General features: G+C 37.2%; 1 protein-coding gene across 1 annotated transcript in view; it reads left to right on the top strand.

Annotated features, from left to right (window-relative positions):
• The window catches only part of LOC136872205 (paramyosin), a 294,381-nt gene that overhangs the window by 249,007 nt on the left and 25,833 nt on the right, over window positions 1-19,541 (top strand). The window contains exon 6 of the mRNA XM_067146038.2: window positions 3,095-3,174. Within this exon, the coding sequence (XP_067002139.2) occupies window positions 3,095-3,174 (80 nt within the window). The remainder of the gene's footprint in view (window positions 1-3,094; window positions 3,175-19,541) is intronic.

Below are 19,541 nucleotides of genomic sequence, written 5' to 3' on the forward strand. Positions count from 1 at the left end.
AAATAAATAAAATAGCCTTGTAAATCCCCTAAGGGCTATGGCCTCCTACAATGCAGGGACAATGCTCTGTTTAACTCATCAAGTGAGCAGATGTGCCAACTATTACGGATTGTTCGTAATTATTACGGATTTCACTTTACGAGTCCGGTATTACGGTCAAAGGGTAAATTACAACGGAAAAGCTACATCATCATGAAATATTTTTTGACAGAAGGAAATATCTTCGATGCTTTTCAGCATTACTCCACAACCCTCCCCATTTCAATACTTATGAGTTGGCAGTGATACTTATTCGATTGTCACTTCATTTTGCTATGCATAAGTGCTGTGAAATTTATTGTGAATGAAGGAGCTCTACCCTGCTCTCTTCCACTATAAAACCTTAAGTAATGTTGTATCTGCAGTATTAATTTTACCTGACAATAATTCTTTCTCAGAAAGACTTTTCAGTGTTGATAGAAAAAATCTGACAGAATTCAGGCTTATATTAAAGCACATCTACACTGTAATTGCATATGGTTCACAAGATGTAAATGTCAACACAGGAGGAAGGATGCTTCAAGAAAAGTTACACTGAAAAGCAGCTGCTAGGTGAAAAACAAACTATAAAAATGTTTTATCACTGAACCAGCAGGTGATGTGTAAATTTTATTGTGTTTTATGATATATTTTAGAGTAGATTGCTGTTGGGAAGGGTAAAGCATGCTTTGGAATTGACCCAAAAATATTCTGATTTGCAGGGGGTGATTACTGATAACCCACTTCGTAGGTTGGCACTTCTGGGTGAGCGGGTCCTGAGGAGCATTATTATATAGGTTATTTCCTACTTTGTTTAATAAGAACGTATTACTGCATGTTGTATACTTGTGTAGTCTCACCTCTGAGTGAATGCAATTGTGTCTTTTGAGATCAACAATTTGCAAAAACTTGTTATTACATTATTGATACTTGTGCAATTTTTTCCCAGGGAGCGTTGAAATTTCTTCTTTGTTAAAGCATACCCCTGCATATTTCGTTCTTGTATAGCTTCTGTGCAAAATGTTTGTGGAGGTGTCTTTGAAGTTATTGAGCTTCTCCCCACATGAAAATTCTCTATTACATACTTTACACTTGTGTGTCCTCTTTTCACCATTTGTTCCATGATGACTTATAAGATCACCACTTCATGTGAATGTGTTAATGTCTATTTGACACCTGTATTGCTGCTTTCCTGAATGGTCAGAAGATGACCATCATGATTCCCTCTTCATGGAGGCATGCCGTTGTACGTTGTATATTTCACCCCTATTCTGAGGACGTACTGTATCATACCTTAAGGCCGGTCTCCACTGATTAACATTTAACAACAACATGTTAAATGTTAAAAGTGTTAAGTGTTAACTGGTGACACCATTAGCATGTTAAATGTTAAATGTCAAAAACTGTTTCATTTAACATTGTGTCCACACTTAATAAACATGTTAAACTTGACATCCTTTGTTTATATACAGGTAGTTCATCATATCAGTTTATGGTAATACATTTAGATGGTGTCTAGTATTTTTAAATAAGGACAATGGACTCAGATGAAGAGGAATTGGCCTTTGTTATTGCCACTGTTGCTTCTTGTTATGATTTAGAAATGCAGTTTTATTAGGCACATTTTCTCCCCTCACTCTGCTCATTGCTTCAAAAGCAAACCACTTTGAAGTATAAACTTCGTCCGCTCCCGACTACCGTTTTTTCTGAACTTTCTGCAATTCTCGACTGTACTGGGAGCGGAGGGACGCTAGTTTTTTTTTTTTTCGATTTACTCGCAGGAACAATTATAGATATTTTCGAGTTCCAGGAAACTGTCGGCTTTCTTCGCTTTATATCTGTATTCCTCTGATAAGATATCCCACAAATAAGGCCTTTCTATTATATCATTAATTAAGTCCAGAGTAATCTCCTTGCTCTACTCCATTTCTGACTATACATTTTAGTATAGTGCAGAGAGAACGACACACGTGCGTGTACTGTATTTGTAGCTTATAACAAAGAGAAGGAGTGTTGCGGAGTGTTGTAATTATAATCCTACTATATGAGGAGCACGTCGTTTGCGTCGTTTAGGTTATGTGTTGGCATGGAAACATCATGGAAGTTGCCGAAGCTGTGTCGACATCGCACGAACAACGAATTGACTTGACATGTTTTCCACTTGGAGCGGAAAACACGCCAACATGTTAAAAGTGTTAACTCAACATTCTGAGTTTACATGCAAAGTCAATTGGAAGACACAATCACAATATACATGTCAACTGTAACATGTTAAATTTAACATGTTGGTGTTAAATGTTAAACAGTGGAGACCGGCCTTTACACTTGCGCGGCTTCTTTCTGCAGTGTGCACTTTACACTTTTACTGTTTTATCCCGGAGTGATCAGGAAGGTGACTTTCAGGTTTTGCTCTTTGTGAAAATGCACTGTTTTAGCCTATGTTTCACCCTTGCACAATTTCTATAACAGGTATTTTAATTGACCTAGCGTATCACAGGGCTGGAACCAAGTGTGCATCCCGTCGGAATAGGTAACTCGTATAAGGTTAGTGATCTCTGCACACTATTTTTCCTAGGTCTTTCCACTCTTGCCTTATCCTTGCTGTTCTTGTCCATTGTTTTCCTCCCCATCTCGCACACCAGTCTGTCCATCTAGTCCTTGCCTTCCCACGTTCTGTCTTCCTTCTCTGAGAACCCACATTGTCCATCGATTTTGGTCCAGTCTCTCTGTATGTCCTCCCCATTTCCATTTTAGCTGATTGGCTGTCATCAGAGTGTCTTTCGTGCCAGTTTCCTTTCATATATCTTCATTCCGTATTTCTTGTCAGCCTCCGATGATCTCATGTCTGCTTCACTGCTTCATCAGGAGAGCAGGCTTCAACACTCATTGAGGAACCATCTTGATAGAGCTTCAGTCTTGATGTGGTAGGCTGAATAAGCATAGACAAAGGGAAAATGAATATCAATTTCAGAAAGTTGAGAATGACTCTGTGGGGAAAACACTTTAATCCCATACCATAAAGGTATGAATCATGATTACAAGGTGATGTAACTAATCTTGGACTGCTTCTTTTCAGCGGAGGTAGATAAACTTCAAGAGACTCAGAAGCCAGCTACCATGGAGAGAAGCTATGAAGATGTAATCAGTAGTTTGGAGGTAAATGTGTTTGAGTAATTCATTTTCTAGACATGAAGTATCAATAAGTTTATACCAACTAAGAACACAAGAAATGCTGAAATTCTGAAATTTAACGTAAAATCTACAAGGTCTCTTTTATAAACCCAGACCGAGCGCACGGTGATTTTACTCTGCACTACAGCAGCTGCCTCTGCCCAACTTACGTTGTGCGCAGCCGCCCTACTTTAAGAGTGTATACAATCTTGTATGAAATTTTACCTTATAAAAGGTTCTGGAAGTGTCATCCTTCATATTGAGGGACTTCATAAACACCATTAGGATTTTCTGCACACCAATAGTGAGAGTTATGACTGTTCACATGAACATTAAGATGAAAGTAGGCCTAATCTGAAAAGAATATAAGCCGTAGGTCGATTAAACGATCATTCAGTGATGCAAGATACCACTCACAATAACTCACTTTTGTGACTGGATCAGCAGGTTTTGAACAATGAGCCTGTATAAACCTGTACGGTTTGATGAGTAATAGTTTTGTAGCTCTGTGGTGGTGGTAGTGGTGGTGATTCTTGTTTTAACAGGAAGTATTGCTAGGCAACCATCCTCTATAGTTTGCAGCTCTGTGTGTAGAAGAAACCGAAACTCCTATTTGTTGTGCTAATTTTTGTGAGTGATTTATTTGGTGACCACTCAAGATTCGCACCAATGTCATCTAGCTTTTCCTCTCTTAAAGCTGTTCATGTGTGCGCATGCGTTTTATTGAGCACTGAGGCAGTAGTTTCAAATTTATTTACAATCACATGAATCTGTGCTCATGTGCACTTCACCATGAAATTGCTGAACAAATGCATCGCATACCCGTTGAGCAGACTCGTACTTAAAATAACTTTTACGTATGAAAATACGGTGTTGCAATGATAACTATCTCACCATGTTAACAGCTGAGATCCAGACTGGCTATTGATGCTGTGTCAAACATGTGCATGCTCCTTGGAAGGTCAAGAACTGTGCACGCGCCTCCCATACAACTGCTTAGGTCTCAGAGAGTAGACACGCCGCTGGATGGTCTGGGTTTATAAGAGAGACCCTGTAGACCTCAAATTTTCACTAGAATTTGTAATGGAGTTTGAATAACTACTCGTCATGGTACTATGTTGTCTCTATTACATTCATGCCTTCACATCATTTGTCTGCATCTCCGAGTGTTGAATATCGTAACTGTATGAGCTTTCATTAAATTGCTGATGGTGAGCCATCTAGTGGTGGATTTAGTACTTACCATTCGAAGTGAGTAGTTGTGCTGCTATCTGGGCGCCAAGAAGATAAGCTTGCTTGGCCATGAACCGTGCTCTAACAATCAGCGTGTGCAGTTGTTCTACTTCTTGCCTTTTAAACTGGAAGACGCGTTGAGCTAATCTTTGCTGGTTGTGTCTTAAAGATACAAATTATCCTACAAGAAGGGAAGATGGTGCGGATATTTGATCCCGGTTGATGGATTCTCCATCTGGCATAAGCGCCAAAGATGTGGTTTGTTTTTTTGAAACGATTTAATTTTTGAAAACACCGACCTCGTAAGTAGCTTCATTGGATGTCATGACTGTTTTAACTGAGGAACTATCCTGTTATTTTGTTGTGCTAAGATGCTGAGCACTTAAGTCTACGATATGTGAGAATTTCTAAAGGTGATGTTCGGATTATTTGTGGGTAAAAAAAAAAAATTTTTAGAGTCGAAAACAGGTCATTGTCGTTAACTTGTAATGTGAAAATATTTGAGGTTTCAATTTAATTTAAGAAGATAATTATATGTTAATTTTTGGGCTTCAGCATTCAGTTATATTAGCTTTCGTGCACGAAAGGAATGATTATGTTCAAGGAGCTCCGACAAGATGATGTACGAAATTATTGTATAACCTTAAAAGCCTGGTTTTATTTCCTTCCTGTTTTCAAACATAATTAAATATTTATTATTTAAAATATTTTTCAAACCATTTCGGGCTGTTAAAAGTAAACTTGTGCTTTAAATGAAAGCTGATCTATTGACTTACTCGGTACATCGTGTTCTCATTTTAATCATGGCGGTTGTCCTGTGTAATAGAATGCAAACGCAATGGGGGGCGTTGCTGTGTTGAAACTGACATTTGAGAATCTGCGGATTATTGTAGTATTGACGTTCATCTGTATTGGAAATAGTTGCGTGCATTGGATCTTTTCTGCTGTATTTGACTTACTCCTTCGATTTTAGTTATCGTCTCTGGGGAATATTGAATTACCGTCAACTGGGGTTACTACGGTCACTTTTTAAAGTTTTTTGTGAATATCTTGCACATTTTATGAGATATCCATGTAAAAATGAAATATGATTTAGTATAGAGCGTTGGGTATCATCTACTTACTAAAATAAATTTTTCGAACATCCGGTAATTGTCTCACATCTGAAAATATAGTGACCATAGTAACCCCATGGGGTGGGGACACTATGGTCATATATTAAAATCACTCCAGAATTGTTACTAAATATGCAGGAATTAGTAGGGGGTGACTATGGTCAAACAGAACGTGATTTTCCAATCATATTGATGTAAGAAATTGTATATTTAACTATATTCTTAAGCTAAAATAATTACAATTGTGTCAAACATTAAAGAAAAATTTGCAAAATGTGGTTAATTTGTTCTTTTCATTTATAATTGTCTCATTTCAAGTTGTAACCAGTAAACTTTATATAGAAGCTTAGCTTAGCCCCACCTTTGCTCAACTGGAGGTGGTAGTATTTTAAGAATTTCATTCACATTGATAACATAAATGTCTGCTTCCTTCGGCCACACAAAATATTCATGACATCTCTAAGAAATATAACTTTCACTTCATCTTCTTGACAAGTACCATCGTCATCTATCACTTTACCTATATAATGCAGTTTTCTCTTTTTGGTACTAAACTCAACCAGAACATAGTCTCCTGCTATTGGTTTCCTAGAGCATTCATCATTATCTTCTTCTTCTGCCATCAGTCCTACTTTCATCTCTTCCAAGTTTCTTCATCACTTCCATTTAAATGAATTTCAACATCACTTTCAGAGTCTGATGAAACTTCTCTTGTACGCCTTTTCTGCTTCTTTCTGAAGATTGGTAGCACTTTCACCACTTGTTCTTGCTTGAAACTGATCTTGAAGAGGTGGACAAAGTTCAATATCCTCCAGAGAAACACTTTTTCCTGGCACGACAAACCATCTCTTCTTTCTTGTGGGGCCATTTCTTTACTTTGAATAGCGCATTTCTTTCAAGAAACTTAAAACAGACACAGCAATGTCACTAGCAACTGAAGAATTATTGTCAGTTTCTAGGACAGACCTACCATTTTGCTGCTAACACTGAAATAAAAAGGACACAAGCATGAAGTATGAAACAAACAAGTGAATAATAAAATATAAATATATTAATTGTATATAATATTTAACAAGGGTAATCTAACGTAACCCATAAGACAATTGCAATGAGTTGATACTCATGACCATAGTAACCCCAAAAAACAAGACAATTGTACTATTGTTCATAAATTTGCACTTTTAACGTTCAAAATAATTTCTTATAAAGATACAATTACATACATACCTTCACAAGGAATAAAGAAGATAAACAACACTTTCAGATGACATTTAGAAGTGATTACCTAGGAGCAACAATGAACATTTTAGCCAACTGTTGTTTTTGTCAAAAAACAAGTGCTGAAACAAATGATAGTCAGAAAAACGCATTTCAGGTTAGAATCACAAGTTTTCCCTTTCTGGAAAGAAAAATTTGTCTAGATTGGAGGGAAATTTGAAAATTGAGATTTTAAAAATATATAATATATGAATAAGCCTCCATAACATTTTTCCTCAGTTTTGACCATAGTCACCCCTGGGACCGTAGTCACCCCGGCTGACGGTATTTTATCCTACTTCTGTGATTTTTGGCATGTTCCTGAATTATTTCTTCGTTTGGTGATATAGTGTGTTTGGTTGATCCTTACTGTTTTCACGCAACCTCCGAAAACCGAGATAGTCTATTAGATAGGTTTTCATTATCCATTCTATAATGGTGGATTTAATTATTTAATTTTCAATTGAACCTCGTTCATTTATTATTCTAAAGAGGTCTTCTGTTTTCATTCAGCAATTATTAATATAAGGATTTTACCTTCTACTGGGTTATTCTTTTAATTGATCTAAATAGAATTCTGTATTTATCGTATCTTTTAAAACAATTCAAAAAAATTAATTTTGAGGTCGGTAAATTATAAATGTTTTGGTATTATTAAAGATTTTTTAAATGAATCAAGGAATTATTATTTCAGTCAATTAGTTAAGCTAATTTTTAGTTGATTCGCTAGGCCTCTTGTGTCCAGAGCTTCCTCAATCAGCGACGGCCTTTTAATTGGGATAATTGTAAGTATTTCCTTTAATTTATTTATTTATCCCTGGTCGTGCTAACACTCTTCACCTTTACTTACGTTGTGAGAGTGTGTTTGGTATCAGATTGCGTGGTTTTTTGTACTGCTACGTTCTGATATCTTGTGAAAGCATATTTTTCTTTCTTGTTTCTTGTGACTGTTGGCTATTTCGTCAGGCCATTGATATCACCTTGACTGAAATAATAAGTCAATTGAGACTAGTTAATTAAACTTGTGAAGGGAAAGACAGGATTATATTGAGTGCTAACCTTGGTGTTTTCTGTTTCATATCAATATGAGTGCACGTGCTGTGTTGTTGCCAAGAATGCTGAGGAAGGGTGAGCTGTTGTATGAGCTCGATATTCGGGGTTTAGTGTCCACTGGTTCTATGGAAGGCGATGTTACCTTGCTTCTAGCCTCCCTTGATTCCCCTGTAGATCCAGGTAACATGAGCATCGACTTGGGTAAGTCAGTGCATGCAATGTCCAGTTCTATTAACGAATTATTAGTGTTTATAAAACAGTTAAAAGAGTGTAATCCATCAGATTACCAATTGAAAAGATTAAAAGCTCGTACCAATCACTTTATTAACAGGGTGCAAGATTTGATTTCTCTTGGACCTGAAGGTGAATTGATGTCTCAATGCACTTCGTTGTTAACTTCAGTAATTAATGTTTCGGTTGAACTCGATTTTATGATTAACATGAAGAAGGTTGGTCAGTTATCATTAAGTGATGAGATTGAAACTAATGAAGGTAACAACCTTGGTGCCACTAATGAGTTAATTACTCCTCAGACCGTCAATAATCCATCCTCATCTCATTGCTGCGGACTTAGTCCTGCGGTTGAGAATTTGTTGATTAGGTCATGTTCGGCTCCCAATTCTATTAAGGATCTTTTCAAAAATGTAATGACCTTTTCTGTAGATTCCATTGACGAAACCATCAGATTCCTGCGGTTTCTAGTAGAATTATCTGAGTCAGCTAATGTGTATTGCATGGATGCTCTGGGAATTTTTAGAGTATTATTTCCCAACTGTCTAGGTGTACTTAAAAGAGAAATTTCTAAGGCTATTAGCAGTAATTTAAGTGTAAATGAATTTCACGAGTTAATCTTGGCAAGATTTATTCCGTCCCTTGCGTTACAAAGTCTGGTTCCAAAACATTGTTATAGAACGCAGTTCTTGCATGAAAATCTATTAGCCTATGCCTTGGATTTGAAATTTTATTGCGAGGTTTTTAAAATCATGGTACCGGAAGAAGAGATGGTAGGTCGTATAATCAAAGGCATTACTCCTCAATATCGGTCCTTTTTATCCTTGACTAAGTGCCCGAGTAGTTTTGCAGAACTCGAGCAAGCTTGTACATTTGCCGAGGATGTAAAACATGGAGATGAGTCCCGGCACACTAGGTATCCCCCTCCCTGTGTTTCTTTTCGGTCTAACAATGTCTCCGCTCATCCTGTGCCTTCTTCTTCCTTCAAAAAATGTTACGCTTGTGGATCTAGAGATCACCTGAGGAATAATTGCCCTTCCGAGAGAAGTAAAGATACATTGTGTCGTAGACAAAATGGTAGTTGTTATGTTTGCGGATCTAAGTCACATATGAAAAGGCAGTGCCCTAAGGTAAACAATAGGAATTTTCAATGACCGTGTGGTATGCCCAATGCAGATGATGAGAGCTGGTTGGTTGAAGGTCATGTGAATAATGAGTGTTCTTTTCCGGGAATGTTAGGTATTTCTAGTAATGTTGTTTCTAAAACCTCGACCATTTGTATTGAAGTGAATAACGAACCTGCATTGGGATTGATAGATTCCGGTAGTGCTGTGTCACTTATGAGTGAGACTTGGTATTCGAGGATGAAGGTTTGTTGCAAATTACCTGAAATTAGGGCTTCTAAACTTAATTGTGTGACTGCTAATGGAGGCAGATTAAGAATTCTAGGTTGTATATCTGTCAAAATTAGAATTGCCGAGTTTACTTGGAAGACAGATTGTCTCGTGGCTTCTGATTTATCTTATCAAGTAATTTTAGGGACGGATTTTATGGGCAAGGTTGGAATGATTTTGAATTTACAAGATAGGAACTTTAGTTTCAAATTTTGTCCTAATAGAATTTTCAAATTTTATGAAGATGTAGTGTTACAAAGGTATTCTGCTTGTGCATTGGATGAGGATGTTGAGGAAGGCGAAGGTAATAAATTAGATCTTGATCACCTGCCTCTCGATCAAGCTCGTAAAATTCGTGATCTTTGTGCTAGGTATCCTGAAGTTTTCACTGATAAATTGGGATTGACTAATGTGCTTAAATACCACATTGATATTACGGACAAGATTCCTGTTAGATCTCCGCCCTATAGGTTATCACCACCTAAGATGGTTGAATTAAAGAAAATCATCGATAAGATGCTTCAGGATGGTGTTATTCGACCTTCTATCTCTCCGTACTCGTCTCCGATGTTTCTGGTGCCCAAGTCATCTGGAGGGTTCAGGCCAGTGACGGATTATAGAGAGTTAAACCGTAAGATCGTCATGCAGTCTGTGCCCCTACCGGATTTGCATACTTGCTTCTCTTGGTTCCATGGTGCTAATTATTTTTCGACCTTTGATTTGAATCAGGCATACAACCAAATACCTCTTGATGAGGAATCTATTCCTCTCACTGCTTTTGCCACTGACTGGAATCTGTATGAATACACGGTTATACCTTTTGGGCTGTCGACGGGAGCGGCTGTGTTAACTCGATTACTGGATTCTGTGTTTGGGGATGTGAAATTTAAGTACGTTATTCATTATCTTGACGATCTTGTTGTATATTCTGCAAATTTCGAAGATCATCTCAAGCATGTACAGGAGGTAGTTGAAAGATTGAAGAAAGCAGGTTTAACTGTCAAGCTTTCCAAGACCAATTTTGCCAAATCTCAAATCTCCTTCTTGGGACATATAGTATCGTCACAGGGTATTTCAATTGATCATGCCCGTACTCAAGCTATTCACGATTTTAAACCACCTAAAGATGTAAAAGGGATTGCCAGATTCATTGGCATGACTAATTTCTTTAGAAAATTCGTTCCGAATTATGCTGAAATTGCTGCCCCTTTGAATTCCTTACGTAGAAAGAATGTCAAATTTGTGTGGGAAGACCCTCAACAAAGAGCCTTTGAAACCTTGAAGAGAGCTCTCAGTAATGCCCCTATACTTGCTATTCCTGATTTTAATAAAAGATTCATTATCCAGACTGATGCCTCAGGGAAGGCTATTGCAGGCGTCTTATTGCAAGAGTCGGAAATGGGTAGACGTCCTATCGCTTACGCATCTAGAGCTCTCTCCCCGCTGGAAAGGAAATATTCTGTCTATGAATTAGAGTGTTTAGCGGTACTATTTTCGTTGGAGAAATTCCGTGTTTATGTGGAGCATGTTAATTTTGATTTAGAGACAGACAATGAAGCTCTTTCCTGGGTTCTGAAAAGACCCAAAAGAAATGGAAGACTAACTAGGTGGGCGCTGAGAATTTCTGCTTTTAAATTTAATGTTCGGCACATTCGTGGAACGGAAAATGTAATCGCCGATGGGCTTAGTCGTATGTTTGATGAGGAGGATGGTTTTGAAAACTTGGAAGCGAAGAGTGTACCTCAAATTGGTTCGGTAAATGTGAATTCTATCTTGACTAATCTTCCAATGTTGTATCAAGATATTGCTCTGCATCAAAACGATGATCCTCAGTTAAAGGAAATTCTGGAAAAGATTAATTCTGGTAAAATTATCAAACCCTATTCCTTGGTGAAAGGGGTACTCTGTTGTCAATCTCGTTATGATAAAAGGATAAAGATCGTTGTCCCCAAGGTTTTAATTCCTGTCATATTTCAGTATTACCATGATAGTCCTGTTGGTGGACACTTGGGAAACTTCAAAACTAGGTCAAAAATAAGGGAGTTCTTTATTTGGAAAAACATGGATCGGGATATCACATCCATGGTTAAGTCTTGTAAAAGTTGCGCTATTAGTAAACCTAATCTAAACAAACGTGCGGGGTTGTTGTCATCGACTCAAGCTTCCAGAGCTATGGAACGATTGTTTATCGATTATGTTGGACCCTTTCCACGTTCCAGTCGAGGAAATACTCATGCATTGGTGTGCATTGATGGGTTTACCAGGTTTTGCTGGATCTTCCCGACTAGATCAACCAATTCGCAGTCCACTATTTCTTGTTTAAATTCTATTTTTGCCTCCTTTGGAACTCCTAAGTTTCTTGTATCTGACAATGCTGCTGGCTTTACTAGTCATTTATTCAGGAAGTACTTGTTTGATTTGTGCATCTCCCATGTGACCACTACTCCATATTATCCCAATCCCTCATATTCCGAGAGAATGAATAGAAATTTAAAATCTGCTCTCATAGCTTACCACCACTCGAATCATACCAAGTGGGACACCTGTCTTCATTGGTTGTCATATGCATTTAATACTGCTGTTCATGAGTCTCATGGCAAAACTCCTATGGAATTAATGTTGAGTTTTGTTCCATTTTCTCCTCTATCTAATCTCCTTCGAATTGAGGAACTGCTTCCTGAAGTCTCTACTCCTCGCGATGTGCGAAAGGTGTGGGATGAGGCCAAAACGAGGTTGGCTGTGTCGTATGAAAAGGTACGAAAGAACTATGACAAAGGCCGAAAACCCACCAAGCTAAGTGTTGGAGACCAAGTCTTCGTAAAATGTTATCCTGTCAGCAAGGCTATAAATAAATTTACTTCAAAATTAGCTCCTAGATTTCAGGGACCTTGTACGATATTGCAGTTTTTGAGCCCTGTATCTATGCTTGTCAGTGATCCTGTGGCAAAAAGGATTCGGAGAGTTCATTTATCCCAAGTGAAAGCGACTTGATATATTGTGGGGGGTTGGTTGAGTTCTAAATCTTATTGGTGGTTGGTAATAATGAATCGGGTTATTGTTTGATTAAAATGGGTAATGGAAGTGCGGAAATTGTGCTGTCCATATGGAGGTTGGGAAGTTATGTATTGGGGCGTGTGTATCTTGATAATTTTCATCCTTGGTAAGTATGAATCTTGTTGAAGTGGACAAATGTAAGAAAGACTGTATTTGATGTTTCATCATGTTTAAGTAGGGAATATCTGTGAAATTAATACTCAGTGATCAATAGATGGAAGTTTAAAATAATGTTATTATCATCGTTAAGTATGATCGGTGTGAATTTAATTGGGACCTGTTGTGGTTGCAGATTGAAAATTGAGAATTGAGGTGGTTCCCAGTTTTGGTAATGTGGCCTTGGTAGTATGATTCAGCAGGGTGCAGGATGGATGTTTATAAGAGAACCTTCTGTGTTAAAAAAATTTCTTTTTGGTGATATTGGTATTGATATAGTGTCTATTAGAAAAATTCTATGATTTTAATTACCTATGTTGAGTGTTTGCGTTCCATAACGTAGTGCAGTAAAATTTCTGATGTATCTTGTAATCTCGAGATATTTCCTTGTCTGGGTTCTTACTTGCGGTGATAATAAGAAAAGTGTGTTTCTCTGAGCTATGGGTCTTAAAGGTTTTGTTATGAAAACTTGAGGAAAGGTGTTGAGGGTATTGGATACTCTGCCTTTATCCGAGTGAAGTTAATTGGGTGAAATCCTGTCGCCCGGAGCTGGAGAAGAGTTACTGGTTGCTGTGTGCATGAGCCTTGTGCTCTTACTGTATCTTAATTCTTGGTTTCTGGGGAAAAATGGATTTCTTTTTTTTTTTGGGTAAATGAACTTCACGTTTTTCTTTGAAGGAATTTGGTTCTCTGTATACATCGCGTTTATTTAATGAACCCCTTGTTGCTGTTCTTTAATTTGGTTAGGCATGTGAACTACTAAGGTAGGTGGTCCGTTATATCTTGTAGCGTTATTTCTGAGCCTATGCAAGTTGTAATCGGGTGGCCTTATTTTGAATTGCGGTCGAGTATCCTGGCTGTACATTACTGTTTTCTTTCTGCTGTGGGTTTTAGGGAAATTTAAACCTATTTTGCTGTACTGATTTGGTGTAGAGTTGTAGAGTCATGTTAGAGAACTGGCATTCGTCGGCTTCATGGGTTATTGTGAGATTTTGGTTTGGGTGATATAGGATTCATGACCTAAGGAGTGTACATCCTTTTGACCTTATGGTATGGTTTCTGATCCTTGTGTATCGGTGAAGTTTGGAATTATGGGTTTGATTTTGGGAATTATGTTGGGGTGGCATTATGGTTTCGTTGAGAGGTAACTGTGTTCCTCTGAAGTCATGATGGTGGTTATTGCGGTTGTTGTAATGATATTGGGTGGGCACTCTGTGATTTGTGGGATGCTGACGAGGATTTGTATGTCCTTTACCATTGTGGCTGACACATCGGCACTGGTAATCATTAGAGTGGTGTTGGATTGTTGTTGTGGTAATCTAGTTTGGGGGAGTTTTCGATGGACATCAAGAGAAGGTTGGACTTGACCTTTGATGTGATTTCTTGGTGTCGAGTGGGATTTAAATTGAACTAATCTATGCACCTACAACTCTTTTGGAAATGATTATTAGCTAATTGGTATCTTGGTGACTGTCGTCTTGTTTTTGGTTCAACTTCTTATATTCTCTGCCATAAACCGTTCTTCTGAAGTCATCTTGTTAATCCTACGATCTTAATTTTCATTTCGATTAACCTGCCTGTCTAGCGCATTTTAAAAAAAATTGGAGCCTTCCTGGATTAGTGTCATTGGTATCGTAACTTATCGTTCTGTGATGTAGAAGAATAAGTATGGGATTATTCTCCTTGTACAGTCGGTATTGCTGTCACCGATCCTCTACCTGCATATGGGAGCTTGTAGTAGGACTATGTGATTTCAGGCTAGTTAGTCTCCGGTGTTTCTCCTGGTCATTTTCTATCCCGGTGTAAGTGTTGATATTGTGTGTTGATTGCCTGGTAATTGCTGATAGTTCGGTTGTTGATGACCCACCTTACGCGTACCCTACATCTGAATTGTACATATGTCTCCAACTGTAATTAACCTTTTACCATTGCTCTAAACATTCATATCTTCTACTCTTGCTTAGCTTTCTGTTCTAAACGTGTTTTTCAGTATCTTTCTATTTATTATTGTTTCTTGTTTTCACCTTCTGCTTGGAATGAGTATATGTGTAGTAGGCCTATGGAAGTTGAAGCTGTGCGAAAGGAATATTAATTTAAGCCAAGAAATGATTGGAAAATTAAAAAAAAAGGGTTAGCATCTATTGATTGGGGAGTTTTGATTTCACAGATATGTCTGTTAAAATTTTAGCTTTATTGATATATTGATTTATTTGCTACACTTAAACTTGATGTGATAATTATCGTGAATGATCTGATATTCTGGTTTCGGCTCTTGCTGTGGTATTCTGATCGGATTGGAGGAAACTGATGATAAAGTGATTAGTGTGATAAGTTACTTGAAGAATTATCTAATGTTCGTTGCACTGACTTACTTCTTGTAGAGGCTTATGTTTTCCTATTTATTTTGGTCCTTTTCTTATTCTTCTTCTTCTTCTTCTTGTGTTTTCCTTTTGGGGTATTTATGTGGTAATATGGTTATCACTCTTGAAGTCTTGTCATTCCCTATAATTGAAGCCCTGAATTATGTTCGAATGAGAATTATGCTATGTTTTAAACCTTGTAAGACCTGTTTTCTTGTGTAGGTTATGTGTCTGAAAACTTATTGTGATTAAGCAAACTCCGATTACCTTAGTAATCTTAGTATTATCTGAACATGTTAAAGAAAATTGGCGTGCTGATGATATTGCGCGTGAAAACTTAATTGAACACTAAACAACTGTGAGTGGTCTGATCACTGTTATATATCACCCTAGTATATCTCTGTTCATATTGAGAAGTGTTTATGTTAAATTATCGAAGATGGAACTTTTATTACACATATTCTTGAGACAACAGATGGTTTTCAACTATGACTGCTTGTGATACTCCACCCCAGGTTGATGGTTTCGGGGGGGAGGCTGTAATGGAGTTTGAATAACTACTCGTCATGGTACTATGTTGTCTCTATTACATTCATGCCTTCACATCATTTGTCTGCATCTCCGAGTGTTGAATATCGTAACTGTATGAGCTTTCATTAAATTGCTGATGGTGAGCCATCTAGTGGTGGATTTAGTACTTACCATTCGAAGTGAGTAGTTGTGCTGCTATCTGGGCGCCAAGAAGATAAGCTTGCTTGGCCATGAACCGTGCTCTAACAATCAGCGTGTGCAGTTGTTCTACTTCTTGCCTTTTAAACTGGAAGACGCGTTGAGCTAATCTTTGCTGGTTGTGTCTTAAAGATACAAATTATCCTACAAGAAGGGAAGATGGTGCGGATATTTGATCCCGGTTGATGGATTCTCCATCTGGCATAAGCGCCAAAGATGTGGTTTGTTTTTTTGAAACGATTTAATTTTTGAAAACACCGACCTCGTAAGTAGCTTCATTGGATGTCATGACTGTTTTAACTGAGGAACTATCCTGTTATTTTGTTGTGCTAAGATGCTGAGCACTTAAGTCTACGATATGTGAGAATTTCTAAAGGTGATGTTCGGATTATTTGTGGGTAAAAAAAAAAAAAATTTAGAGTCGAAAACAGGTCATTGTCGTTAACTTGTAATGTGAAAATATTTGAGGTTTCAATTTAATTTAAGAAGATAATTATATGTTAATTTTTGGGCTTCAGCATTCAGTTATATTAGCTTTCGTGCACGAAAGGAATGATTATGTTCAAGGAGCTCCGACAAGATGATGTACGAAATTATTGTATAACCTTAAAAGCCTGGTTTTATTTCCTTCCTGTTTTCAAACATAATTAAATATTTATTATTTAAAATATTTTTCAAACCATTTCGGGCTGTTAAAAGTAAACTTGTGCTTTAAATGAAAGCTGATCTATTGACTTACTCGGTACATCGTGTTCTCATTTTAATCATGGCGGTTGTCCTGTGTAATAGAATGCAAACGCAATGGGGGGCGTTGCTGTGTTGAAACTGACATTTGAGAATCTGCGGATTATTGTAGTATTGACGTTCATCTGTATTGGAAATAGTTGCGTGCATTGGATCTTTTCTGCTGTATTTGACTTACTCCTTCGATTTTAGTTATCGTCTCTGGGGAATATTGAATTATTTTATCCTACTTCTGTGATTTTTGGCATGTTCCTGAATTATTTCTTCGTTTGGTGATATAGTGTGTTTGGTTGATCCTTACTGTTTTCACGCAACCTCCGAAAACCGAGATAGTCTATTAGATAGGTTTTCATTATCCATTCTATAATGGTGGATTTAATTATTTAATTTTCAATTGAACCTCGTTCATTTATTATTCTAAAGAGGTCTTCTGTTTTCATTCAGCAATTATTAATATAAGGATTTTACCTTCTACTGGGTTATTCTTTTAATTGATCTAAATAGAATTCTGTATTTATCGTATCTTTTAAAACAATTCAAAAAAATTAATTTTGAGGTCGGTAAATTATAAATGTTTTGGTATTATTAAAGATTTTTTAAATGAATCAAGGAATTATTATTTCAGTCAATTAGTTAAGCTAATTTTTAGTTGATTCGCTAGGCCTCTTGTGTCCAGAGCTTCCTCAATCAGCGACGGCCTTTTAATTGGGATAATTGTAAGTATTTCCTTTAATTTATTTATTTATCCCTGGTCGTGCTAACACTCTTCACCTTTACTTACGTTGTGAGAGAATTCATAAATCAGCTAATAATTGCAGCAATATCGGTGATGCTCAGGGACTCAGCAGTGGGATATAAACTGAGTCTTTAGTTACTCCTTGCCTTTATATTTCTTGCTTGATCTCCATTTGTGGACACTAAATTGTTTCCCAAATTCAACAGTTTTAGTTTTTGGGTGCCTGAAATCCCTTTAATTTAATTGAACTTGTGAATTCAAAACAATCCTAACTCTAGGAGATTAAATTTTTCAAGAGAGAGAAGAAAACATGAATACTAGAAAACTATTTACAATACTGGTATGTAAATAAATGTGCACAACTTGTGCAGAAAAATGAGATACACTTCAGTTCATGTAGTAATCTCTAATGGGTTTTCCATGATTTATACATTAATAACATGGTAGCATTCACAGTTTTGATTGCATAGCTCACAGACGCACGTCAAGTGTGGTTCGTGGTAGAATTTTGTCTTGTATATTTTGTTGTGGTAGCTGCGCACAGCCAGAGAGTTTATAAAGTGTTCTATGTTCTGGTTCGTGACCACCCATGCTTTTATCATCGTGACCTCATTCAAGTAGAACTCGATCTAGATATTTCTTCTTTTCAATGTCCTTTCTTTCAGTACCTCCTTCCAGCCGGTCATAGAAGGTAAACAAACTTGAATCTTAAGTCCTACATTAGGAAGGGCTCCTCAATGAGCTCTTGAGAGGGTGTATTCAGATACTCCAAGGACAGCCGTCAGCTATCTTGCTTTTACCTTTTCTAATGTTCGAAGTTATCTCCATGGGTATAATTTGAGCATTTTGTATGGGCGGGAAATGTCTGTCACTCCTCTTTTCTGAGAGCAATTTGTGACCACAAAATTATTGCTGATATTCTATGTCAATAACTTTAATTTAATAACCAAACCTCTGTAAAGTAAAGAACATTCACACAGAATAAAAAAGTAGACCTAATTCAAATGTATTTATTACTTGGGCTGTTTTTATCCATAAAAGTAAAAATCAAGCAGACAACATGGAAGAAACCAAACCTTTTCTTAATTTTACATAATCTGCTCACATTGTATTTTTATACAAAATTAAGTCTTCTCTCTCTATTTGATAGCTGTAAAGCCAAAGAGGATGACCCCTCCTCGACAACCATGTTCCTGCAGTATGTTTTTAAATGTCCAGCGCCGTGGTGTAGGGTAAAATGCGTCCGCCTGTCACCAGGCGGCCCCGGGTTCGATTCCTGGCTGGGTCAGGGGTTTTTAATTGTAAATGATTATTATCCCTGGCCTGGGGACTGGGTTTTGTGTCATCCTTAATGTTCCTTTCCTCACATTCAATACGTTACACTTCCGAAATATACATAATACACTCAGGTTCCTCATATATGGTGCAAGTAGTGGCAAAAAATCTTCCTAGGTCAGCACCCCAAACAAATAGCAATTAAAAAAAATATATATATTTTTAAACACCGGCAAGCATGAAAAATACCTCTCACAGGTTTCTGAATTCATTGGAATACACTTTTCATATACTTCTCTACAATAATGGCAGCTCTTTCTTGGATATATTTGTTTTTTGATTCTTCCATTTGTGAATAAAAAACACTGCAGCTCATACAAAAGAAGTTTCTTATCCAAAGTGCAAAAATACTAACATATTTTACACTGAGCAACCAGTAGCATAGCCAGGATAGGCCGATGGGGGAGGGCGCTTTATAGTTACAAATTGTTGGCAGAACACAATGAAGGTGCATGCATAACGTCATTATAAGGATTTGTTGGTTCTACAATTATGTCTCTAAATGTTTATTTAGTTTATTATTTATTGTCAGTTTCTGTTTATTTTCTTTTTGTAAAAATTCCACAGGGGTGGTTCTAACCCCCAGTAACCCCCACTGGCCTATGCCCCTGTCAGCCCCTCTACTTCACATCCATTTATAACTCTACTTAAATGATTGAGAACATCCAAGTTATTTTCTTGAAGCCTCTTGCTTAGGAACGTCAATAACAGGAAACAGCATCATAACTTTTAAGTACTGTTGCACTGTCTCAAATGGATCTTTACTCCCACTGCCAATTCTCACTGATTTTTTTTTTTTTTTTTTTTTCACCTCTGTTACCTCCGTGCAGTGAGTGAACAATTTTGAATAAAATTATTCATTTCTAAAAGATTGTAAAACTTCAAGTGTCCTATTTTCACCGATTTATTGTAGGTCACACTGCTGGACTGTAGGGTCTTGCATAATGAGTTGTTT

This window comes from Anabrus simplex, chromosome 4, assembly GCF_040414725.1.
Source record: "Anabrus simplex isolate iqAnaSimp1 chromosome 4, ASM4041472v1, whole genome shotgun sequence".
NCBI classification, from domain to species: Eukaryota; Metazoa; Arthropoda; class Insecta; order Orthoptera; family Tettigoniidae; genus Anabrus; species Anabrus simplex.